Genomic DNA, 27,098 nt, shown 5'->3' with positions numbered 1-27,098 from the left:
TAGGCTGGTTTTGCTTCTAATAAGGATTAATTATATCTCTTAGTTGGGATGAAGTACAATCTACTGTTTTATTATTACAGAGAAAAAGGAAATACTTTGGATAAATGGATCCCATACCTGTAGTAATATAATCTAGAGCAGTGTTGGGTTTCAGGTCTCTAGACGTCAGTCAGATTTAGCTACTATCACTGGAAGTTTTTGTTGAACAACATCTGCTGAGACCAAGATTGTCCATCTCTGGTCTAAATTGTTATTTCCTTGTCTTATCTAATAGAATATAATTCAAAAACATTTCTTTATTAAAAAAAATATAGGGTATATCATATAGTGTATAGTATAGTGAGGGTATACAGTATTTCGGATATACTCGTGGTTGCTTGATGGAGTTTCAGAGCTGGATAGAATGTGACCAAACACACGCCTGTAAAAAAAAAAAAAGCTTTAAAAGTTTGAACCAGGAACAGATGGAGCCACTACGTGCATTAGTCACAGAACCTGTTGATTGTACCCCATTTATATATATATATATATATAGGGGAAAAGGGTGTGACAGTGTGTGTGCCAGAATCACAGTTCCATAGTTCCATCTCTACAGCTCAGCATACAGGGGTATATACACTCGAGTGATATCGGAGCTATGGAAGACTGAGTCAGAAGCTAGGAAAAGCCTAGAAGAAGCTATAGAAGGCCTAGTTAGAAGCTAGGGAAGGCTGAGTTGAAAGCTAGGAAAAGCCTAGTTAGAAGCTAGGGAAGACTGAGGGGCAAATTCACTAAGATGCGAAGTTGCGCCAGGCGCAACTTCGCCGCACTTCGCCGCACTTCGCCAGGCGTAGTTTCGCCAGGGCTCCGCAAATTCACTAAAATCCGAAGTTGCGCACAGGGGTAGCGTAAGGTTGCGGAGTTGCGCTAGCGTTGATTCGCTATATAAAGCGAAGTTACGCTAGCGAAGGCTAATTTGCATACGGCGCGAAATTCAAATTTCAATGGAGGAACACGTATCTGCACTACAAATGCCTAGAAAACCTTCAAATCAGCAAATAAAAATTTTATTTTGCCCTACACATGTGCCCACTGTCTAGGTAAGTTGCCATGAGTCAGGAAATGTAGGGGGGAGGAAGGGGAGCCCCAAAAAATTTTCAATCTTTTTCAGCCTATCACCCATCATGTAGAAAACACGCCAACGTTTTTTGGGACTTAGAAAAAAAATTGACTTTTTTTTAAACAATCCCTATCTACTCTATTGCGCTTCGCCAGGTCTGAGGTGGCGAAGGAAGTCTAGCGTAAAAGGTAGCGTTCAGTACACTGCGCAAGTTAGTGAATTTGCGTAGTTTCGTCGCTAGCGAAACTTCGCCTGGCGTAAGGTTGTGAAGTAACACTAGCGAAACTACGCCAGCGTTAGTTAGTGAATTTGCGTAGTAGCGAAAATGCCAAACGCTAGCGAATTAACGCTAGTGTTCGGCGCTTCGCGGCTTAGTGAATTTGCCCCTGAGTGAGAAGCTGGGAAAAGCCTATTTAGAAGCTCAGAAAGTCCTAGTTAGAAGTTGGGGAAAGCCTAGTTAGAAGCTAGGAAAGGCCTAGGTCGAAGTTAGGAAAAGCTTAGTTAGAAGCTAGGAAAAGTCTAGTTAGAAGATTGGAAAGCCTATTTAGATGTTAGGAAAGGCCTAGGTAGAAGTTACGAAAAACTTGGATAGAAGTTAGGAAAGGCCTAGGTTGAAGTTGGGAAGGGTAATGTAAAAGCTAGGAAAGGCCTAGGTAGAAGTTAGGAAAAGCTTAGGTAGAAGCTACGGAAGGCCTAGTTAGAGATAGGAAAAATATAGTTAGAATCTAGGAAACATTATTTAGAAGCTAGGAAAGGTCTAGGTAGAAGTTAAGAAAAGCTTTGTTAGAAGCTAGGGAAGGCCTAGGAAGAAGGTAGGAAAAGTCTAGTTAGAAGCTAGGGAAGGCTGAGTTGGAAGCTAGGAAAAGCCTAGTTAGAAGCTAGGGAAGACTGAGTGAGAAGCTAGGAAAAGCCAAGGTAGGAGCTAGGGAAGACTGAGTCAGAAGCTAGGAAAAGCCTATTTAGAAGCTAGGAAAGGCATAGGTAGAAGTTAGGAAAAGCTTAGTTAGAAGCTAGGAAAAGTCTAGTTAGAAGCTTGGAAGGGCTATTTAGAATTTAGGAAAGGCCTAGGTAGAAGTTAGGAAAAGCTTAGATAGAAGTTAGGAAAGGCCTAGGTAGAAGTTAGGAAGGGTATTTTAAAAGCTAGGAAAGGCATAGGTAGAAGTTAGGAAAAGCTTAGTTAGAAGCTAAGGAAGACCTATTTAGAATCTAGGAAGGCTTATTTAGAAGCTAGGAAAGGTCTAGGTAGAAGTTAGGAAAAGCTTTGTTAGAAGCTAGGAAGACCTAGGTATAATTTAGGAAAAGTCTAGTTAGAAGCTAGGAAGGCCTATTTAGATGCTAGGAAAGGCCTACTTAGAAGTTAGGGAAGGCCTAGCTAGAAGCTAAGAAAAGCCTATTTAGAAGCAAGGGAATGCCTAGTTAGAGTTAGGAAAAATCTAGTTAGAAGCTAGGATGGCCTATTTAGAAGCTAGGAAATGCCTAGTTAGAAGTTAGAAAAGCTTAGATAGAAGTTAGGGAAAGCCTAGTTAGAGCTAGGGAAAGCCTATCGATAAACTGTGGAAGGCCAAGCTAGACAAGGACTAGTTAGAAGCTGGGGAAAGCCTAGTTAGAAGCCAGGGAAGGCCTATGAAACAATATATTTGTTGTATCTTTATTTAGTGTTTCTTTATAAGAGCTAAATATTAACACATTGGGTTGGATCTGGCTACAGGCACCACCTCAAGTTTCAATGCACACATTTTAATTATAGCGCCAACACCCAACACATAGTCAATCGTTGGGTCTTACCTTTACTTGTCTTTACTGATGGTGGATACTGTGCATATTTTTGTTGGAATTTCAGATTTAGACATTGATGACATTGTCGATGACGTGGGCTAAAGAAAAATATTATATACAACAACATAATAAGCCTTGGGATAGAATCTAGCTGCTCTTAATGTACTTGTACAATGACATAATATACAGTATATGAAAAAAAAGATATATGTAAGTTGCTTTCAGATACTCTCGCTACAGTGTGTACAATAATCTGTATTTATAAATATATTGATATGCATAAAATCCATTTTAAATACTTTTAAGGGCCAAAGACGTTTAGTTATCTGCATTACCAGGGTTAAAGAGTAAAAAAATGAGTGAATTCTATATATAACACTCAAAAAACACAATCAGAGGCCACGTTATATGATACAGGTAAGAAATCTAGGGAAAATACAAAGCAGTATATGCTGAGAATTGAACTGGTTAAGAGAAATACATTTTTACTTACACGTGAAGAAACCTTATTGGTCAGAGCCTCCCGCACCTAAATGTGAAAGAATGAAAAATAAGGTTTCTGACACATAGGGGCTGATTCACTAACTTCGAGTTAAGGATTCGAAGTAAAAAAACTTGGAATTTTGAAGTGTTTTTTAGCCTACTTTGACCATCGAATGGGCTACTACGACCTTCGACTATGACTTCGAATCGAACTAAAAATCGTTCGAGCATTCGACCATTCGATAGTCGAAGTACTGTCTCTTTAAGAAAAAACTTCGACACCCTAGTTCGCCATCTAAAAGCTACCGAACTCAATGTTAGCCTATGGGGAAGGTCCCCATAGGCTTTCCTAAGTTTTTTTGATCGAAGGATATTCCTTCGATCGTTGGATTAAAATCCTTCGATTCGAAGGATTTTATCGTTCGATCGAAGGAATAATCCTTCGATCGTTCGATTGCACTATTTGCGCTAAAATCCTTCGACTTTGATATTCGAAGTCGAAGGATTTTAATTCCCAGTTGAATATCGAGGATTAATTAACCCTCGATATTCGACCCTTTGTGAATCGGCCCCTTAGACAAAATAAAACAATTTATTATATGCTGCCGGCGTTTTTTTATCTGGGTCCTAGGAAATTATCTTGTGTCAAAGCCTATCTGGACCTCATGCAACATGGAAAAGCTGAGAAACGGTAATCATGTTCCTTAGGAAAAAAAAGACAAACCTGAACTTTGATAAATCTGCCTCTTAGAGTAATCCATCCTGATTTGTTTTAAATAATTAGAGATCCAGAGAAGGGCTACTTCAGTTCGGGATTCGGCCACGATTCGGCCTTTTTCAGCAGGATTCGGATTCGACCGAATACTTGTGCCTGGCCAAACCAAATCCAAATCCTAATTTGCATATGTAAATTAGGGGCGGATAGGAAATCATGTGACTTTTCATCACAAAAGAAGATTTTTTTCCACTGTTTCCTGTCCTGCCCATAATTTGCATATGCAAATTAGGATTCGGATTAGTATTCAACCAAATCTTTCACCGAGGATTCAGGGATTCAGCCGGATCCCAAATAGTGGATTTGGTGCATCCCTAGCTACTACTCTTGGGAACTCTGGAAGTATGTATGGGAAGAGAATAGTACAGATATGGGATCCATTATCCAGAATCCCATTATCCAGAAACCTCTGCATTATGGAAAGTCCATCTCCCATAGACTCCATTTTATCCAAATAATCCAAAATGTAATAAAATAATTTCCTTTTTCTGTGTAATAATAAAACAGTACCATGTACTTGATCCCAACTAAGATATAATTAATCCTTATTGGAGGCAAAACCAGCCTATTGGGTTTATTTAATGTTTACATGATTTTCTAGTAGACTTAAGGTATGAAGATCCAAATTACGGTAAGATCCATTATCCGTAAAACCCCAGGTTCCGAACATTCTATGGCAATGAATATGGAGAGAAGTGTTGCAGCGCCTACTCTAGACCCACCCAGAAAGAAAGACCAGGAAGCCTAAGAAAGGCTAATAGGAAGGAAATTTTTGAAAAGACATGAATTTCTTGCTGTATGATCTTTATAACTTTTTATGCTTTCCCATCTCTTGTAACTCTACCTCTTACTTACTTTTTTTTCTGTGAGGCATGTTATAAAGATAAAGAAGCCCTGTTTGAAAACAATATCAAAACAAAAATACATTAGTATACATCAGGTATTATCTGAAAATCTCAGTTGGATTTATCTATAGTTTGGGGTAACCTTGTCAAAATCAAATTCTGACTTTAAAGGGATACTGTCGCGGGAAGACTTTTTTGTTTTCAAAGCACAGTTAATAGTGCTGCTTTGAATTCTGCACTGGAATCCATTTTTGTTTAAAGAGATTTTTTTAAATTTCATTTTGTAATTGTGGGGCTAGACATATTGTCAGTTTCCAAGGTGTCCCCAAACCATGTGACTTGTGCTCTGATAAACTTCAGTCACTCTTTACTGCTGTACTGCAAGATGGAGTGATATCACCCCACCCTCAGCAACCCAGCGGCCTATCAATAAAACAATGGCCAGTTAACCAGATTGCAGATACCTGTAACCTCTGCTCAAGGATTCATTTGCATTGCTAAAAGTGCTCTCAAGTGGTAGACATGAGAATAGAACCCAAACAGTAAAAAACCCTGCTTTTTCCTGCTTGGGTGAACTTTGTAGCCAACATTGCTCAATAGGTCAGACTTTGTACAGCTCACCTTGGAAGTATGGACCAGTGAAGGCAGCCACTACTGTTTGCAGACACACAAGAGGTGGCAATTTTTGAACATGCTTCATTGTGGACTTTGTTAATGTCACATACCTGAAAAGCATTCAGTCCAGCAAATCCGTAGGTGAAAATCTGCCTGGTTATAGAATCAAGGTCCTTGAGTAAAGCAAATCCAAAGCTCCAAGTTAAACCGAAGACAGGTGTCAACACCAGCACTGCCTTCATGATGCTTTTGGCCGTTTCTTTTTCTTCTGGACGCTGTGCTTCTGACACAGAAGGTCGAGATAACTTGGATATTACCACCATCAAGGTCATGAAATTAAACATAATGATAGATCCAGCAGGAATGGCGAATGTATAAATGGGTCCACTTTCAGGATTCAGCCAGCACACACTTTGGTGAAGGTAAGTTTGTTTAGGGTAGAAATATAAAAAGGTGCCGGTGGCTATTAAGGCAGGGATAAAATACCCCACAAAAAGCGAAAGTGAAACAAATATTTTCTTTCGAAGGTGGTGGAAAACAAACAGAAGCTGATGGAGAAGCATCACACTCTGGCAAAAAGTCCAGAAAAAAAGAGCCAGGTAGAAGAAGTGATTCAGGAAAGTTATCGCAAGGCAGATGAACTTGTAGTTTTTCACTGATGGGAAAGTGGCAGAGAAGAAAAAAATGTCGGCAAACAACAAGGAAACCGCAATGTTGAATAAAGAGATGTGTCGAAAATAAGAGATGTTGTTTCTAACAACAGACTTCCACACTAAGCATTCTGTAATGATACACACACACAGAGATAGTATGGAAGCCGTCAGGCCAGCATACGTGAGCTCATCAATTAAAAACAAGGGTTCAGCATTAATGGACATCAGCACGGCAAAGGAGGTCAAGTGATTGCATGTGCAGATTGTCATATTGTCCTTAACGTTGGTTGTGCATCCCTGGTCTGACCACCCACCACCAGCACTAGGTTGGGAGAAGTCCCAAAAGGCACAGTGTTGCCCATAATTACTGCCTGAGAAGTTAGTAGTAAAGTTCATATGAATTTCACCAGACAAATTGGTAGAGCCTGCTGATTTTATTGAAGTAGACTGAATGACACTATTTAACTGAGTGCCTTTAAATTCTCCCGTGGTGCTGTTGGGCAACAGATCTCCAATGGTGTTGAACACCAGACTAGTAACAGTGAAGTTATCTGTAGCCAACATGGCGGCGATTGTCTCTTTATTTATGAATGTGCTTACTCCATGGACACCATCGAATGTCTTTGCATAGTCATCAATAATGCTCATGTTTCCATAGGAGCTTCCCTTCAGCTGGATATTCTGTAGAGGAATGTCAAATGTATGGCTGTCTGCCTTAAGCAGAGTGCTAAACTGCTCCACTGACTTCATCATATTGGAAGCAGCAGGGCTTCTACTGGTCTTCCATAGTGATGACAAGCTGGGATCTGAGAGGTTGCTTGCAACTGCCAGGAAGTCCTGCGGGTAACGTGACACACGCAACATGTTTAGACTTTAATCCACCCATATCTTAGTATATAAATAAGTGACCCAGGACCAGTTAAATGGGGTTGTGGTAATGTTGGTGTTACTAGCTGGGGGGTTATCAAAATACTGCAGGGCTCACGCTTTAGTGCTGTTTTGTGCTCTCCTCTAACTTCTGCCTATGGCTCAGATGGAGAGAGCCTTCTTCTCATCTAAAGTCATAAACTCATTCAGTTCCAGCTCCACCGTTACCACCTAAGGTTATCTGAGATTAAATTTCACCATATCACAGGTCAGACCAAATATTAGCCTTCACTTCAGGAATTTCCAAACATGACTCCTGCCCTTGAGTCAACTGAGTTCTTTGCTGATCTCAGTCGTTAGACTGTTGTGCCCCCGCATTAGACCAACCTTTCTTGCATACACATCTCTAGCTTTAAGCTTATAGCTGATATATTTGACTAAAGTAATTGCTACTGCTATGACAATGGAAAGCTAATATTAACCAATTCTGACTGGTTATTTCTCCAGTGAGATTTTATTGTGGCCACATTAGGCCAACATGCAGTTTCTTGTAATGGTGAATATTATGGGGGTATGTATAATGCAACCCAATATTATCCGAACAAAACCCTGTGTACTTACAGTTACAACACTGGCACCAAACGCCATGTCCATGTTTGCAGAAACATTTGAGATGATTCCCAGTATGGACACCAGGCCGGTCACTCCCGCAGGATTGTTAACTGATACTGCTGAAGGGTCAGATATGGTAGTCAGTATTGCCGGTACCTTTTCTTGCAGGTTTCCAAGGCCATTTTCTAATGCCTAGTAAAATGTAAAAGGGAGGTGTTCAGATCTAAATCAACAGGTTAGGGTTGTTGGCAACCAGAAAGTTCACATATGAACTAGTCCTGCTGAATGGGGATTTCATGGGAGCTTAGTTTTTAAAGGAACCCATGTTGTATGGTTGAATAGCAACCAAAGTCAAGATTAGGTTTCCCACCTAAGCACAATAGGGAAGACCCATGCTGCGGGGCTAATGGTATTAAAGGAGACATATTATGTAAAAAACAAGAATGTACTGGTGCATTAAACTTTTTTAGATATAGAAGGAATGTGTAAGGAACGTACCTGGTGGTCTAGTGGGGGGACGGCAGGGACGCCTGCCGCCCCCTCGGCCGGGACGCCCGTCGCAACGAGGAGCTTCTTTTAGGCCGCAGGCGCCGGCGTCTTAAGGCGCGCGCAGCCCGCTCCTGTGTAATTTAAAGGCGCAGGCGCGCTGACGTAGTGACGTCAGCGCACAATGGCGCGTAATTCAAAATGCTATTTAAAGCCCATTAGGGCTGTGGGAGTTTGCCCGTGATAGGTTTATACCTGGTGCTTTCGAGCTTTTGCTATTTTGTATCCTGAACTTGTTTGATTCCTGTTTTTGACCCCTGCCTGGCTATTTGACTATTCTGACTTCTGGATTCTGACCCTTGCCTGATTACCGACTACCTCCTCTGATTAACCCTCTGATTGACTTCCTGGTTTGACCCTTGCCTGCCTGATAACGTTTATTCTCTGCCTGCCTCGACCCGGCCTGATCTGACTACTCTTTTGCCTAAACGCCTTGTACTACGATCTTCTGTCCAGACTTTGCTTTACAGTCGTGCCCCTCTGCCTATCCAGAACTCTCATCTTGCACCTCTCGTTTAAGTCCAGGTGGCATCCAAGTAAGCCGAGGGCTCCTCCCGAGGCCCAAAGGCGGCCACACTACTGGTGAAGCACGAGCCGAGACCAGGGTGCCTGGTGTTTTGTTATGGTGTTGGGTGCCGACCGTGACAGAATGAGATTTGAAAAGTAGTTTTTCTGGTTATTGTATTGAACATTTCTGCTAAAACCCTACTATTCCTGCCCATCTATTTCACTTGCTGCTGCCTCCTTTCCCAGGCTGTGCAGGGCAGCCAGCGGCACTCAGAACACTGCAGTGTAGGACAGGAACCAATCAACAGCTAGGCTGACCTGATAGGAAACTGAAGCCTGTCTCAGCTTGTGTCTGCAGAGCTGTGATTGGCTGTTCCCCTCCTACTGCGCTTCTGGCAGGGGCCATTAGGACACCCCACCCCTCATTTGAAATAGGGACAGGGACCAGAGAACATCTATGGGGAGCTTAAATAAAGGGGCTAATTTCCGAAGACAATATTAATTTACAGTCAAAACTAAAACCAGCACCATACAGTATACTTTATTGCCTACAAAACTAGGGGGTTTCCTTTATCCTATATGACTCCTTTAAGTAGAAAAGCATTACATTACAAAAAACCCAAGAAACCAACACCAGTGACAACAGATAAAAACACAATTGTATGTGTGCATGATTCAAAGACCTTTACCTGGGCATCATTCAGTGCTTCCCAGAGAATCAGACTAATGCAGTTATCTTGCACCTCCATCCACTCTCCATTAGCAGAACAGTTTCTTGTCTGCGTTCCTGATTTTCCAGGGGCACAGTAGACAGTGGCCTGTAACCCAGCTCTTGTTATACCCCAAATAATGCCATCGCTTGTGTTCGTTTGCGGGCAAAATTGTTCTGCGTCTATTGGAAAAAGCGATGTATGTCATGTGAACTTATGTAACATTTCCCAAGACACAGTGGATTGGATTGAAGCTCAACTTGGAGCATTGCAATCAATTGATTGATGCCTAATGACCTGTAGGTCCCTCCAGAGGCCTCCAACTTTGTTGCTTGATTAAGTTTCCCAAGCTATTGGTGGATTAGATATATAGTTCCAATGCACCAACTGAATTTCCTCATTGTTCCCAATCCAGTGGCTTGCGAGGATATCATCCATCATTATGTACATGATCTACAGTTCTACATTAAATATTAATGGAGCTGCCTTTCACTTTATGATTGTGGATAAATATAATTAAACTCATGCAAATCTATCTTCCACTTAAATATCTGTAATCACATACCTTTTATTATGGTGACGGGAATAATGGCCGATTTTGTTTGTCCGTCGCTGTTGCTAAATGTGCAGTTGTAATTGGTGTCTGTAGAGGGAACGCCTGCATTCAACGTGTAACACTGTAAATCGGTCTGTGTACCTGCTAAGGTGGAAACAAGACACTCAATGAACATATTCTAGGACATACTTCTCATTGGCACCTCTTTATATAAGTATCTAGACTGTGGGGTCCTTGGTCTGGGATATTAACATTACTATTAGTCATTTTGTAGTGGTTTTCAGACTAATTTGTTTGAAGTCTCCCTTTGAGGCCCAACAAAGGAGGCCCAGCTCTTGAAGTTCACAATAGTGTCACAAATTCATGAAAGCATTGATTTACTTTTAAAAGGGTCCCCATGAGTACATAGGAAAATAAATAGCCATTCTGGGCCCACCCAATCCAGTTTTTGAGTTTGGGAACCATTACTGCAGACTAATGTTGGTACCTTTATACATTGTCCATTAGGCCTCTCTTGAATTGAGCTTGGGCACCCTGTTCTGCTTAAAGGGATTCTGTCATGATTTTTATGGTGTCGTTTTTATTCCTAAATTACACTGTTTTCACTGCAAATAATTTACTCTACAATATAACATTTCATTCCTGGACCAACAAGTAATTCAGGTCATTTTGCCTGGTCATGTGCTTTCAGAAAGAGCCAGCACTTTAGGATGGAACTGCTTTCTGGCAGGCTGTCGGATTTTACTATTGAGTGTTGTTCTTAGATCTACCAGGCAGCTGTTATCTTGTGTTAGGGAGCTGCTTGTTAGGCTGCTGGGGTGGGGGTGGAGGGAGGGGGTGATTTCACTCCAACTTGCAGAGTGACTGAAGTTTATCAGAGCACAACTCCTGTGACTGGGGGCAGCTCGGAAACTGACGATATGTCTAGCCCCATGTCAGATTTCAAAATTAAATATAAAAAAATCTGTTTGCTCTTTTGAAAAACGGATTTCAGTGCAGAATTCTGCTGGAGCAGCACTATTAACTGATGTGTTTTGAAAAAAACAAGTTTTCCCATGACAGTATCCCTTTAATGTAAAATTTTTTATTATCCTCAAAAGAATCTTCCACTACAGCAGGGCTGTCCAACTGGCGGCCTGTGACCCCCCCCTTCTGTGGCCCCCCTCATGCTGTGTCTGTTTACCATATGTAAATGGTACCACTACAGAGATTAACTGGCCCCTGCATTGTTTAAACCTCAAATTCAGACTGTGATCCCCTGTATTGTTCACACTTGTGACACCTCTACTGTTTATATACTAAAGCCTGTACTGTTCTACCTGAGACCCAGACTGAAACTGCTCACATTGTTCACCTGTTCACACTTAATACAAAATGATAATGGGGCACCAGCACTGTGTCACTGTATGTAGTACATATTAGACTGAGAGCTTTCCTTGTCTCCTGCTCTGTTCTGCCTTCCCTCCCTGTGTGTGCCATTCTCTGCTTGCCCAGTGCTGCTTGTGTGTGCCATTCTCTGCTTGCCAGTGCTGCTTGTGTGTGCCATTCTCTGCTTGCCCAGTGCTGCTTGGGTGTGCCATTCTCTGCTTGCCCAGTGCTGCTTGTGTGTGCCATTCTCTGCTTGCCCAGTGCTGCTTGTGTGTGCCATTCTCTGCTTGCCCAGTGCTACTTGTGTGTGCCATTCTCTGCTTGCCCAGTGCTGCTTTTGTGTGCCATTCTCTGCTTGCCCAGTGCTGCTTGTGTGTGACATTCTCTGCTTGCCAGTGCTGCTTGTGTGTGCCATTCTCTGCTTGCCCAGTGCTGCTTGTGTGTGCCATTCTCTGCTTGCCAGTGCTGCTTGTGTGTGCCATTCTCTGCTTGCCCAGTGCTGCTTGTGTGTGCCATTCTCTGCTTGCCCAGTGCTGCTTGTGTGTGCCATTCTCTGCTTGCCCAGTGCTGCTTGTGTGTGCCATTCTCTGCTTGCCCAGTGCTGCTTGTGTGTGCCATTCTCTGCTTGCCAGTGCTGCTTGTGTGTGCCATTCTCTGCTTGCCCAGTGCTGCTTGTGTGTGCCATTCTCTGCTTGCCCAGTGCTGCTTGTGTGTGCCATTCTCTGCTTGCCCAGTGCTGCTTGTGTGTGCCATTCTCTGCTTGCCCAGTGCTGCTTGTGTGTGCCATTCTCTGCTTGCCCAGTGCTGCTTGTGTGTGTGCCATTCTCTGCTTGCCCAGTGCTGCTTTTGTGTGCCATTATCTGTTTGCCCAGTGCTGCTTGTGTGTGCCATTCTCTGCTTGCCCTACGCTACCTATGGAATGTAAGCCTATTAGGGGTTTGTTCTTGGGGTTTGTTAGCATTTGGAAATTGTTGTTAGGGGCCCCTAAGGTGTTTAATCATGTGTTGGGGGGTTGTTGTATTAGCCACAGGGGAGGACGAGGCATATGGATTTAAGGGTATGTTTTAACATCACTTTAATTTTTCACATATGAGTGATGAGAGATTTCCCTGCAGTGAGCACCAACCATTTGTTTTTTTGTTTATGTGGATATGATCTTAAAAGTTCTTGTGGTAACATGGGTGTGGTTTACAGTGGGTGTGGTTTAAAAGGGGGAGTGGCCAACACTGACTTCCATTATCGGCCCTCCACCACATAGGTCAGTAAAATTTTGGCCCTCGGTACCACAGAAGTTGGACAGCACTGCACTCCAGCATCATGAGGTAGAGCATTCTATGGTCATACTACCTTGATTTAAATTAAACACCATTTTTGGTGTATTGAAAACCCTTTTGTTGAAGACCATGGTTTGCTTAGAAACTAGTTAGTGATGAGTGATTCTGTCCCAGCAAAAATTTACAAAATGCATGGAAGTCAATAGGCTTTTTTTTGTGCAAAATGCATTGGAGTTAATGGGTGTTTTTTCTTGTGCCAGAATGCATTGGTGATAATAGGCTTTTTTTTGTTATGTTTTCAAATGAATTCTGTTCCTGGCTTATTTGCATATCTTAATATGAACTGAGTCTACATGTAAAGTAGAACATTTGACTGTCTCAACAAATTTTACGTCACACACAAAGTATTACTATTTCTTCACAGCTTTTCATTGTATACACAACAACAACTCCACAAATTTGCCAAGAATTCAAGGCCTTATTTACTATGAACGAGCAACTCTGGTGCTAAAATATTGATGCCAACTGCTACAGTGGCATGTTGCAAATACTTTCTCTACGGTGTTCTTATGGATGCAAATTTGCACCCATTTTGCATTATGGATTATTTAATAAATTAGGGTCTCAGTTGCAGCCTACAAAACGGAGAACATTGGCTTTTGAAGAGCAATGTCCTTTGGTTGCTCTAAACCTCTGTTATTCCCGAGTATACTGACCAGGAGATGCATTTACTGTTGTTCCATTGTATGTCCATGTTACTCCGTAGACTTCCCCATCAATTTTAGCACAGCATTGCAGTTGTACACTATTTCCAGCAGAGGAACGGAAACTTAATTGGACTGGGTTGAGGATGATCTCAGATGGGAGCAAGGAAACATTAACTTGGGCAGTAGCATTATAAAGTAGACCTTCCCGGGAAAACTGGCAGAGATATGTTCCTAAAAAGAAAGAAAGAAATAAACTGGATTTAGTTTGGCCTTAGTATATGAGCCCTTAGGTGACTGGAACTCATTCTAAGAAGGATGACACAAATTGAAGTTGGTTAGATGTCTGGATGTTTGAGGGCAACAAGGATGTGGCAGCCAACACACATAATCTGGCTAGTAAGTAAATTGCACCTGATACATATCACTGGTTCACCCAACGTTTGCCCATTTGGAATAACTCATAGCAATCAAATAGATGTTCGCTTTTAAACAGGAGCAAAGTGTTACTTACCGATCGACCACTGATCTGCTCTGGCGATTGAGAGAGTTGAGGTAGTCATGCCTGGAGAATACGATGTTGAGATAAGTACATTTCCTCCAGCACTGAAAATCATATCCCTGCTGCTATTTGTTATCAAAGTCCAATTCACTGCATCCATTGTTTCATTTATTGTACATGTCAGCAAAATTGGACTCCACACGTTCACTCTGAGTTGCTGGGGTTCAATGGAAGACACTCCTAAATAATGTAGAAAAGCAGATGTTTTTGGAGTGCAAAAATGTAAGACATTACCCTTTTAAGACTTTCAAAAATAGACTCCGTTTTGGGCTTTCTTGAAGGTTCATTCAGGAATTCGAAGTAGATGCAAAGTTACACAAACCACTGAAGTTTTAATAATTCTCCTCCGGCATCTCTTGTTATGGCCAGCACAAATTGACTCCACCCCTGCAACCTACCAGTCACAACTTCTATACCCATGAAGTGGTGCAGGCAGTTTAGAAGCCAATCACCACTTATTTCCATGGAGCTTCTCTCCAGTAGGCTACAGCCCCACTTCTTACTCTTAGATGTCTCAGTAAAGTTTGTACCATCTGAGATACTATTTGTTCTTTGGGAAAGGAAGGTTTGAGGAAAGTTGTGGGTCGTTCCAGTAGGACTATAGGAATATAACAAATTCTTTATGAACAAGCTGGTGTGAGAAGTCTACTGAAAACAGGAGAATGGACAAGATAATAATTCTAAAGAGGTCCCCAGGTCTCTTGGCCAGGAATAGACCTTAGTAGTAAATAAAACAGTCGTTAGTAGTAAATAAAAGGCTTATGGGCACAGACCAAAATACCTGCTACAGTAACGGTGGAATTAATCGCATTTTGAAGAAGCTGAACTGCCGTCGTGCCACTTGCCGTGAGGTTGCTTGTGGTTACTGGACCTCCCAACAACATCTGGTAATATGCAGTTATGCCGCCTGCATTGCTGGTAGTTTAAACGCAGAAAATATATGAAAAGCAGTTTTTTTAAAAAACAGTCTTACAAGTGTCAGTCTGATTATTAAGGGAAGCATTTTTGTTACCTGAATCCAGATATAGACACGTTCAAAGGGGAACATATTCCTGAATAGGCAAATACGAGCTGAAAGAAGAGAAGAAGCGACATCCCAGTTAAAAAGGGAATTATTCACAAGGTAATGGGTTTCTAAATAAGTTGGGTGAGTACATCCAATACGATTGCCAAAAATGGCCACCTCCACAAAATTCTCTCCTTCCCAAAGTCCATTCTCTCTCTTTCAAGCTCATATTTCCATGCTCTCTCAGTTGTAGATACCCAGTACTACAACTAGGCCCAGTTGGCACTATAATCGTGCAGCATTTCTATTATTCTCTAAGGTTATACATCAAATACTTTGCCAATCAGTCATGATCGAGTGTTTCCAGAATGCATGCCGCTACTTACAGCTGTAGTAATATTATTTTCTAGTGTCTGATATGCTGAGGTGCTGGAGTCTTGCAGGTAACTTGTATATTTTTGATTAAGTGTAAATATTCCATAAAGAGCAACTGCAGAAAGAAAATACATACACAAGACCTATCAATAACTTGTAATATTTATCTTTATCATACACAAGAGCCTCGAATATTCTGTAAATTATATCCATATAAACGGTGCTTAGTGATGTCATTGGTTATAATTGGAGCTTAGTGATGTCATCGGTTATAATCAGAGCTTAGTGATGTCATCGGTTATAATCAGCGCTTAGTGATGTCATCTCTGTCACATGATACACTGAAACTTGTGTATTATAATAAAGTACCCCCTGTTGCAAAATATGAGGATATTAGAAGTCACTTTGTAATTTCCCTCTATGGTCAAGGAACTCTTCGATAACTTATAATATCCTAATATTTTACAAGAGGGGTACTTTATTCACTAGATAAACTGTGCTTATTGATGTGCTTAACAGTGCTTAGACATTTCCATGCATCAGCCTCATACTTTATATGATCATGGAACTCCTCTGTGACTTACAGTATAATGAGCTTATATTTTAAAAAAAGGGGTATGTTATTCACTATATAAAGTGTTAAGTGATCAGTCAAGATGCTGGTGATGTCACTTATGTCACATGCCTTTCAGAAATTGTGCATTATGAAAAAGATCCTGCCTGTCTGTTAAGAAATGAGAATCTTAAAAGTCACATTGTTTAGGTAGGACTGCATTCATGTTTACATTTTTAAGGATCTTCACTCTAAACCTATACTTTAGGGCAGTGATTCCAAACCAGTGGCTCATAAGCAACATGTTACTCACCAACCACTTGGATGTTTCTACCAGTGGCATCAAGGCCGGTGCTTATTTTTGAATTCTAGGCTTGGAGGCAAGTTTTGGTTGCATAAAAAACCAGGTGTACTGCCAAACAGAGTCTCCTGTAGTCTTCCAGTCCACATAGGGGGTACATAATAGCCAATCACAGCACCCCAGGCACTTATTTGATGATTGTGCGGCTCCTCAACTCTTTTTACATTTGAATATGGCTCATGGGTAAAAAAGGTTGGGGACCCCTGCTCTACGGTAATTAGAGACACCCCTCACTACCACCAACTTTATTTGCTCAATTCAGACACAGGTAAAAAGTAAAGACACTGGGCTGATATTATTTATTCATAGCAACGAATCAGCCTTCTACACGTTGCAAATAAAGCAAGAATTGATTACTATGGGTAACTGGTGCAAAGTAGCATATGTACTAGTATATCTGCACCTCTGTTGATTTGGTCTGATGAAACAGTTATAGGAGGAAAGTAGCACATTTACAGTATGTGGATGTACAATTAAAGAGTTTCCACCAGGTCTAGTAACCCATAGCAAATCATTAGCAGTTGCCTTATTGGTCATCTGACCATGTATGGCTTTAAGGCCCAAGTAATACTCTCAATTAGCATGACAGTCACCCTTCTGTCCTCCTAGTCTCATGCTGGGTAGGCAGATCAGTTTTCGAGTTCCTGCCTGTCGGGAACATGATTATAGAGACCAATGACAACCTGAAAAAAGCACAAAAAACCCAAACGCCACCCTTCCCAAGAACTGCCTTTTGCCCGGTCCATTTTAGAAATAAGTATACTGGTTACCTGTAGAGTTACGAGGTTCACATGGCAACTCACAAAATGGAACACTGCGATTTGCCACTATTAGGCAGGAACAGAAAGGATAACCGGCACATGTTGGATACATGTAACAGGTTGTAATGTTCCATTGGAATCCAGCTTTGCACACACAGGACCTTCCGATATTTGTAATGTTGCACTCTAGAACAGACAGTCGGGCACATCGTTCATTACTGATATAGCTCACAGCGAAAACAATTATTAGTATAATATTATAATACCATTCATTTTAGGAGACCAAATTGCACAACATTTAAAAAAAACATCAATGTTTTAGTAAGCCTTATATTTCTCCATGCTTTAAATTTAAGATGGTTTGTGCTGAAGAACGAAGCCCCCTAAAATGGTATCGTCTACCTTCCTTGCAAGGACCAAACATGGAGTAGCTTCAATTTTCCTTGCCATAGACTTTTTTTTTGTAATTAAACCAATAGGAGAAACTTATGTTCCACACAAGCCCTATTGCATTACTTATACATTGCACTCATGTTGGACAAGGGAAAGCAGCACCTTTAAACCAGCGCTCTTCAGGATTTGTGCTAGTGAGAAGGTTGGGTTGGCACTGGACTGTCATCACGACCTGATTCAGGTGGTCAGATAAATGAATTTTATGTAAGAGCTGTGCTGGGCTGTGGGATCCTACCCTACAGCTGAGATGCAAGAAGGCTTCTGAATGGAGAAACATCAGCTATAACACACAGTGCAAACAATCCTATTGGCAAAAAAGAAAGGGAGCACTGTAGCCTCTCTCTGGCCAGTAATGATCCTTACCTGTAGTGATCTGTAGGTTCTCAATGTTCACAGACTTGGTATCATTGAGGGATATTTTATAGGGCATCATCGTTGAGTTCAACAAATGGCTTTCTGCTTCGGCAATGGAGAATCCCTGAATAAGGAGATGCGTGTACAGTACATACTCGTACATGGGCTGGCTGGCTGCAAACACACCAGAGATTTGATATCATTCCTCGTGTCCAGAGACTTGTGGTTACGCCTAATGCCAATCCCTGAAACAGGCAGGTGTCCCATACTTACCATATGTCTCAGGTAGCTGAAATACAATTGGAGCTCTAGAAGAGTATAAGGCCAAAAACAGTAACTGCCTCTGGACAGTTCTACTGTCCAACCTGTGACCCATTTACAACTCCCCCAAATCTGTGACCCATTTACAACTCCCCCAAATCTGTGACCCATTTACAACTACCCCAAAAGCCTCTCGCTACCAGAATCTCTGTAAACTCTTTCAACAGTCTCCTCCTGTTTTAGTTTTTGACCATCAAGATTCATGTTCCATACAGTATGCAAATATGAACCCCCTACCTATACTAGATTTAATAAACATTTTTTAATTAGGTTTTATTATGTTTTCTTCTTGTTTGTTTTCCAGATACTATATGCTTTATTAGTGGCTCATTTAACATTATTAGCAATCTATATCACTCAGGTTTGCCCCCGTCACATGCTCACTCACCCAAACATTTTTTTTGAATAGTTGAACAGGATATTATAGATGCTATTGGTCTGATAATATTAGCAGAAATTCATTAAGGCAGTTGTGCTACAATGGAGGCAGTCTTTGCTCAGATCGATGCCATTCAAACTGCTCCATCACTTCATTTCATACTTGCACTTGGCACCATTGCATCTATTCCAGCGGAAAATGCACCTGTCAACGCAGGGGAACCCTGGAGTTACTACCACCTCCAAAGCAGCAGTATTTCCAGGATTTGCACCTAAAGAATCAGGCGCTGACATCATTTTGACGCAGAGAGACAGCAATAGTACAATCCCAATGTTGATTGCGAGTGCAACTGCCCCTCATTCCCCAAATTATGCTGGAGACATGTACCCGAACATACACTTTGCACGTGGCACTTGAGGGTGTTAATGACCCCTTATGTATATGTCTCATTATCTTTCTCTCAATATAGTGGCAAAGTGACTGCAAAGACCATTGGCAGAACTACTGGGGGTGTGTGACTGCACCAGAGCCCATGCCCTCTCGGCACCCGAGCGAACCCGCTGCGAAAATTGCTTTTGGAGGGGGCCCGGCTGCACAGCTTGCACCCAGGCCTGGCACGTTACGTTACTGGCAAAGACCTTGGAGTGTAGGTATTAGTGATGTCAATTTGTAATACTCCTAAATTAAGCCCCTGGACCATTACACCCCAAAATTACCTTTTCTCTTACCCAATCTGTCCATAATATTTCCTGGAGCTGCATGTGACATCACAGCTCTGCTCCTTTCATCATCACCCCGCCTCCTTGCATCATTGCCCCATCCCTCTTACATCACAGACCGCCCCCTACTAACGGGTGAGTTTTAGGCAGCAAACCTATTCACCAACTGGGTAAAAGGCTGTGATCGGTTTATAAGAATACAAAAAAAAAGGGTTATTCATCTAATTTTTCAGTTGAGCAGCACATTCATCAGGGAAGGATCCCATTGTGAAATGCCAGATTATTCAAAATCAATCAATAGGATTCATATGAGTAAGAGAATAAACTTCTGGTTGGTTACTGGTTTCCCCATAAAGACAGAAGCATCTTTTTTTTTGGGGGGGGGGGTGATCAGGTCCATGTACCATAAGAAGGAGACTGACAAGGGAAGGGGGGCTGATATTTACTTACATGCCTGTCGTCTGACTCTTTTATCTTCAAAATCGTTCTCCTTAAAAAAGAAAACCAGAAACAAGTTGAAGTCTGGGTCTACAATTTTGTGCTGCCCTTGGTCACGTCTGTTGCTCTAGTTTGCACAAATCACTCATAAAATATCTAAGAGAATAATTTAATTTGCATATTCAAATTTCAAAATTAAAAAAAAAAAATGGTGGAAATTGTGAACAAAAAAATGGTTGCATTCCGTTGTCCTGAGTCACATGACTTAAAGAGTGCGGATTCTGAATGCTGCAAAAAATGCTGGGATTGGGAGTGAGATCCTAATCTATCATTTTTTTTAAATTCTCATTAAAAGTACTTACCTCCTCTTCATGGCTGCTCTTGGCCTTCCAGTGGTTATAGCTCCAGGAGCAGAAACTTGATCTGAGTATCCCCAGGCAGAAGATTATGCCCACAAACGAGACCTTCATGCTAAAGTATAAAATATATTGTCTTCAAAAAATTCAAAATATAAATGATTATTCCATATGGCCAACTCTTAGGGTAGAGGGAAGGTTTCGTAAGATAAGGGTGAGGGAGGTGGTATTGGTCTTATAACAGAATTTAATAGACAAGGAGGACCAGAGGCAGTGAAGGAATAAAACTTGGGAGTTAGGATAATACTGAGAAGCTCACTGGGGACAAGGAAAACAGATGAAGACAATGTAGTTTATACAATGCATATTTTGGAAACGGAATGTGATATAGAGCGTATTTTTGGGTGGCACTGTGGTCAGCGCATGGTGTGGCTTTCACATTCAAGGACACTGTGTACAAAGCAATGTATAGTTGGGTGGCACTGTGTGTACTGCACTTTGTATATATTATATATTCCTTTCTACACATAATCTTATATTTCAGAGAGTGATAACAATCCATTATATCATCCCCAAGATGCCTACAGGAACGGGAGCTTCCCACTTACAGAAACTGCTGCGTGAGCCCCACTATAGACCGTTGGTTCTTGAAGTAGGTACTTTGCTTCAGTAGTGGCAGAGACTCTATGCTGTTTACAGTTGTTAGTGTTTTTGGGATTTAAAGCGATACAGTTGTTGAAAAACATGTTTATTTCCCAAAACACATCAGTTAGTGCTGCTCCATCAGAATTCTGCACTGAAATCCATTGTTTAAAAGAGCAAACTGATTTTGTTTTATATTGAATTTTGAAATTTGGCATGGGGATAGATATTTTGTAAGTTTCCCAGGTGTCCGCAACCATGTGACTCGTGCTCTGATAAAAATCAGTCACTCTTTCCTGCTACACTGCAAGTTGGAGTGATGTCAACCCCCTCCCCCCAGCAGCCCATCAACAGAACAATGGGCAGCCAACCAGGTAGCAGCTACCTGACACCATTGCTGCATTGCAAAAAATGCTCTCTAGTGTTAGACATGAGAATAACACCCAAGAAGGCAAAACCCTGCTTTTTCCTGCTTGTTTGCTATTCTTATGTCTAACACTAGGGGGCAGATTTATGAAAGGTCGAGGTAAATTTTCGAAAGAAAAAATTCAAATTTCGAGCTATTTTTTGTGTACTTCGACTAGGGAATAGTCCAAATTCGATTTGAATTTGAAAAAAAAGTAAAAATTTGAATATCGAAATATCATGTACTGTCTGTTTAAAAATTAGACTTCGACCATTCAGCATCTAAAACCTGCTGAATTGCTGTTTTAGCCTATGGGGGACCTCCTAGAACCTATTTGGAGTCAATTGGTGGACTTTGAAAAACGTTTTTTTTGGGAAAAACTTCAAATCAAATTCGACCGAATGCGCTATTACTTCAATTCGTACGATTCGAATTCGGCAGGATAAGGACTTATTCAATTGAAAATAGACCTATTCGACCAAAAAAAAAAACTGACTTCATTTGGGTTGGTCTTTTTGAATTCGAATTTCAAAGTTTTTTCAATTTGAAATTCGATCCTTGATAAATATGCCCCTAGGTGCTAGGGAGTACGACTTGGGTCACATTGAATGAGAAGGAGAGAAACAATAGCTGTCACAAAGCAGTTTCATCCTGAAGTGCTGGCTCCTTCTCAAAGCTCAGGAACACCAATATTACAGCTAAAAAAATACACTTGTTGGTTCAAGAATACAATTTGAAATGGTAGAGGGAATTATTTGCAATGAAATAAAAAGTAAACCAGGAAAATCATGACAGCATTCCTTGAAAGGGGTGGCTCCCCTTTAAGTTGACTTTAACTTTTCCATTGGTCTTCGTTATTTATTTTCTAGAGTTTTTGAATTATTTGCCTTCTTCTTCTGACTCTTTCCAGCTTTCAAATGGGAGTCACTGACCCCATCTAAAAAAACAAATACTCTGCAAGGCTAAACATGTATTATTACTTTTTATTACTCGTCTTTCTGTTCAGGCCTCTCCTGTTCATATTCCAGTCTCTTATTCAAATCAATGCATGGTTGCTAGGGTAACGTGGACCCTAGCAACCATATTGCTGAAATTGCAAACTGGAGAGCTGCTGAGAAAAGGCTAAATAACTCAAAAAACACAAATAAGGGGCATATTTATCAAGGGTCGCATTTCGAAATGAAAAAACGTCAAAATTCGAATTCAAAAAGACCAACCGAAATTAAGTTGAAGTTTTTTTTTTTGGTCAAATAGATCTGTTTCTGATTGAATAGGTCTGTATTCGGCCAAATTTGAATCGTACGAATCGAAGAAATAGCGCATTCGATCAAATTCGATTCAAAGTTTTTCCCAAAAAAACTTTGATTTTTCAAAGTCCACCAAATGGGTTTTAGGAGGTCCCCCATAGGCTAAAACAGCAATTCAACAGGTTTTAGATGGCGAATGGTTGAAGTTGAATTTTTAAAGAGACAGTACATGATAAATTTCGATTTTCGAATTTGGACTATTCCCTAGTCGAAGTACACAAAAATAGCTTGAAATTCGAATTTTTTTTCATTCGAAAATTAACCTTGACCTTTGATAAATCTGCCCCTGAATGTTAATTCAAAAGTGAACAAACCCCTTTAAGCTTCCCCTTTAGAGTCCAACATTTATTCAGACCCAGTTTTCCGCATAATAAATATTAAGTATGTGGGTGTTATGGTGGCATAGATTTTAAGCTTTAAATGGCAGCCCTAGAGCCCACTAGCATCATCATCATCATCATCATCATTTATTTATATAGCGCTGTCAAGATACGCAGTGCTTTACTGCAGTTATAGCAAACAGGGAATAAATGGTTATTTAATAATAGCATTGTGTAGGTCCTGCATTACTGGCACTTAAATAATTATTTCTTGGTAATTCCCAAGTCAGCAGATAGGCTGAGGCTACATTTATCAAATCTGCCTTAACCCATAGCAACAAATGTGAGATTTATTGTCATAATTCTGCTGTAACAGTCCCATCTCTTCTATGGAGCTCCCCACTAGATGCAGAGACATAGTTGGTGGTTCCATTCAGCTACAAGACCATTAGGGAGGTTGGACGCTGATGCGGGAGATCAGGCCTCGCTCACAGTTGGTCTTTCAGTTTATCCAACAGGGTTTCAGTTGAGGGTTGAGGGTCAGGACTTTCTTGCTCTCATCTCAGCAAACGTGTTCTACCTTTGTGCATGGGGGGGATTATCATTCGGAGACAGGGAAGAGCCTTCCCAAAACTGTCATTGTAGGATGTGTCTTTCAGGATTGCTTTCAATTGAATGGAAAACAGCCCCGGACCATTGTTCCTCCTCTTCAACCAAGACAGGTAGGGGGTTATTTATTAAAGTCTGATTTTATCTCAACATTTTCTGCCGCAAAATCCGCTCAGGTTTTTTACACTTATTTATTATTACATTTACCCGAAAATTTGCCAGATTTCGTATGCGTTTATGTTTTTTAACTTCATTAATCTGCTCCTTATACATGTTTATACAGGTTGGGATCCGTTATCAGGAAACCTGTTATCCAGAAAGTTCCGAATTAAGGAAAGGCCGTCTCCCATAGACTTCGTTATAATCAAATAATCTAAATTTTTAAAAATGATTGCCTTTTTCTCTGTAATAATAAAACCGTACCTGGTACTTGATCCCAACTAAGATATAATTAATCCTTAGTGGAGGCAAAATCAGCCTATTGGGATTATTTAATGTTTACATGATTTTCTAGTAGACTTAAGGTATGAAGATCCAAGTTACAGAAAGACCCATTATCCAGAAACCATTCTGGATAACAGATCCCATACCTGTACTTGATCCCAACTGAGATATAATTAATCCTTATTGGAGGCAAAACCAGTCTATTCGGTTAATTTAATGTTTACATGATTTTATAGTAGACTTAAGGTATGAAGATCCAAATTACAGAAAGACCCGTTATCCAGAAAACCCCAGGTCCCGAGCAATCTGGATAACAGGTCCCATACCTGTACGGGGAAAAAACTCTAACGGCAATCCTCCTCCAGCCATTGTTGAGCTACAATTTCTAGCACCCCTCAACCATTCTAGTATGTAGAGTTATGTAGTCTTATGTACTTATATACAGGTACGGGACCTGTTATCCAGAATGCTTGGGATCTGTGTTTTTTTGCATATGGGATCTTTCTGTAATTTGGATCATGGCTGCTAAAAATCATTTAATTGTTAAATAAACCCAATAGGCTGGTTCTGCTTCCAATAAGGATATCTTAGTTGGGATCAAGTACAAATGACTGTTTTATTATTACACAGAAAAAGGAAATCATTTTTTTAAAAAAAAAGGAATATTATTTGGGTCTATGAGAGAAGGCCTTTGCTTAATTTGGAGCTTTCTGGATAACAGGTTTTGGATAACAGATCCTATACCTGTACTATAAGATAGTCCCTATAGCACACCTTTTTATTTACAAATACTCACGGTCAGTCTACTAACAATGTACTGTTATACAGGGATGTGTAGTGTTATCTGGAAACCCATTATCCAGAAAGCTCCGAATTACAGGTTGGCCGTCTCCCAGCCTATTGGGTTTATTTAATGTTTATATAATTTTCTAGTAGACTTAAGGTATGAAGATCCAAATTACAGAAACATCTGTTATCCGGAAAACCCCAGGTCCCGAGCATTCTGGATAACAGGTCCCATACCTGTAGCTTAAACAAAGCCTAACATGTTCACTATGTGCTCAAATTTGGGGAAATGCTCCAAAACAGTGACATTCGTTTGATTCTCTTTAAACAACAGGTATAGGATATGTGATCTGGAAACCCATTATCCAGAAAGCTCTGAATTATAGGAAGGCTGTCTTCCATAGACTCCGTTGATATCAGACAATTGAGTTTTTTTTTTAAAAAAAAAAATAATTTCCTTTTTCTCTGTAATAATAAAACAGTAGCTTGTACTTGATCCCAACTAAGATATAATTAATCCTTATTGGAGGCAAAACCAGCCTATTGGGTTTATTTAATGTTTACATGATTTTCTAGTAGACTTACGGTATGAAGACCCAAATTACAGAAGCACCAGTTATTAAGAAAACCCCAGGTCCTGAGCATTCTGGATAATAGGTCCCAAACTCATGGTCAGCCTATTGACAACCTACTGTTGTGGGACTACATCTCCCAGCACCCCTTAAACATCCAAAAGGACCGAATATATTCACCTATGTGACAATATTTGGAGAAATTCTTTGCAACATTAATTCAACGATTCCCTTGCTGGGGGGCTAAAGTACAACTTTCAGCAGCCCCTGTCGTTGGCTGGCAGGAATAGTGAAATAGCGATACATAATGTATAAGAATGGTTCCCAAGGGAACCCCATTTCTGTACATGGAAGTAAAAGAGAGAGAGAGGAAAGGGCAGGCACCCACCTTGTCCAATACACAGACTCCTGGTCGCTGGTCCAGGTGCATCAGCACAGTTTGTTAGAATGAGATCCTCTACAATTCACCCCCGGGGAGGCAATACAGGGGAAAAGCATATCCTGGCCCTGAACTAATGGCAGTAATTACAGATGCAAATGAATCCTAATGATTTAATAAACAAGCAGGGGACATGCACCACCGACTCCTCTCCTGCACCTGCTTCCCTCTCGCTCCATGCAAAGTCTCTTCAAACACAACTCAATGGAAACTTGGGCGGCCAATGAATGATTCACTTCTGTTGCGTCCACCTTGTTGGCCCGTACTCTGCCCTACATGTGTATCAGGGGCGTTACTGCAGGGGTTGTGGCCTTTTCTGGGTCCATGAGATCAAATACATAAGGTTTCTGCTTAGGAAATATGTTGTATGGAGGGCCCCATTCACTCCTTTAATCCACACAGCAGCAATTAGATTTTAAAGGAGAACTAAAGCCTAACTAAAGAAGAAGTTAGAAATGTTGTACATTATATTTTGTGCTTCTGTACCAGCCCAAGGCAACCACAGCCCTTTAGCAGTAAAGATCTGTGTCTCCAAAGATGCCCCAGTAGCTCCCCATCTTCTTTTCTGCTAATTCACTGCACATGCTCTGTGCTGCTGTCACTTACTGAGCTTAGGGAGCCACTCACAATATACAGTACACATAGAATAGAAATGTCACAATATAAGGCTGATTAGTAATTAATACAGATAATTACTACATGGCAGCACAGAAACCAGTGCAATTAGCATCAGAATTTAATAATCAGCAAACCTGTAGCATCAGCTTATATTACAGCCAGGGAAGCTCATTTTCTGCTGGATAATTAGTGACGAGCCCTAAGCTTAGCTTCTCAACAGCCAATCAGAGCCCACTGAGCATGTGAGTGTCACAGACACTATAAAATTCAAGATGGAAAACTCCTGTGACAATTTAAAGGCCTAAACCATATCCTGAACCTTTAAGCTGGTTCAATAAGTTCAATATAAAAAATGTGCAGGGTCTGACTGTGGGGCCTAGGCTCCCTCAGGGCTGCTGCTTCAGGGCCCCCACAACACCCCCGGGCCCTGGGTTGAAGACGCGTTGGCCAAGCCCTTTCCCCCTCTGCAGCTGCAACCTCCACTCGGAGGGAGGTCAGCAGCGCCAATAGCAGAACTAGGCCAGCGGGGCCCACGAGAGTTCGGGGGCCCATCGGGTTTTTTCCCGTGTCCTGCCAGCCAAATCCGACCCTGAAAATATGGCTTTTCTAGCCCTATTCATTTTAGGGTTTAGTTCTCCTTTAAATACCGTCTTCAATGTGATTCTGGGAGTTTCAGTTCAGCAGAATGGCAGGAGGATAATGTAAAATATGTAAACGTAGTTCTCAGTCCATTACGTTTTCGTCTCATTCACATTGCTGGTGTGCCACACATTTACTTGTGAAAGGCTTGGGGGGGGGGGTTGTTTAACAGTGCTCCAATTCAACTTTTTGCTGTGAACAAATTTGACTTCAATTGGAGTTTCAAAAACTTTTTTAGTTTTATTTTAGAGATTTATTAAGCATAAAAAAAGCTAAAAATTCAAAATT

The 27,098-nt window shown here is 41.0% G+C and overlaps 1 protein-coding gene across 3 annotated transcripts; it reads right to left on the bottom strand.

Moving 5' to 3' along the window:
- Positions 1-4: 4 nt before the first annotated feature.
- Positions 5-26,031, bottom strand: LOC108717217 (adhesion G-protein coupled receptor F3). Of its 3 annotated transcripts, none has more exons than XM_018264065.2 (18): positions 25,503-26,031; positions 20,035-20,143; positions 19,685-19,724; positions 17,825-17,989; positions 17,018-17,194; positions 15,345-15,448; positions 14,965-15,023; positions 14,734-14,867; positions 13,905-14,132; positions 13,403-13,624; positions 10,054-10,185; positions 9,468-9,670; positions 7,735-7,917; positions 5,704-7,083; positions 4,989-5,027; positions 3,369-3,404; positions 2,885-2,973; positions 5-421 (listed from the first exon to the last, which is right to left on the bottom strand). In XM_018264065.2, exons 2-17 carry the CDS (start codon positions 20,140-20,142, stop codon positions 2,887-2,889), a joined length of 3,297 nt encoding a protein of 1,098 aa, XP_018119554.1. In that variant the 5' UTR covers position 20,143; positions 25,503-26,031; the 3' UTR covers positions 5-421; positions 2,885-2,886. The 3 variants fall into 3 exon arrangements, with proteins under 3 accessions (XP_018119554.1, XP_018119555.1, XP_018119553.1); XM_018264066.2 differs by having other exon boundaries at positions 10,054-10,188; positions 17,825-17,939; positions 25,503-26,030; XM_018264064.2 differs by having other exon boundaries at positions 10,054-10,188; positions 25,503-26,029.
- Between the last annotated feature and the right edge of the window lie 1,067 nt (positions 26,032-27,098).

The sequence above is a fragment of the Xenopus laevis genome, chromosome 5L (genome assembly GCF_017654675.1).
Source record: "Xenopus laevis strain J_2021 chromosome 5L, Xenopus_laevis_v10.1, whole genome shotgun sequence".
Classification (NCBI taxonomy): Eukaryota; Metazoa; Chordata; class Amphibia; order Anura; family Pipidae; genus Xenopus; species Xenopus laevis.
The sequence above is the reverse complement of the archived record's forward strand: the minus strand, read 5'-3'. Positions and strand labels throughout refer to the sequence as shown.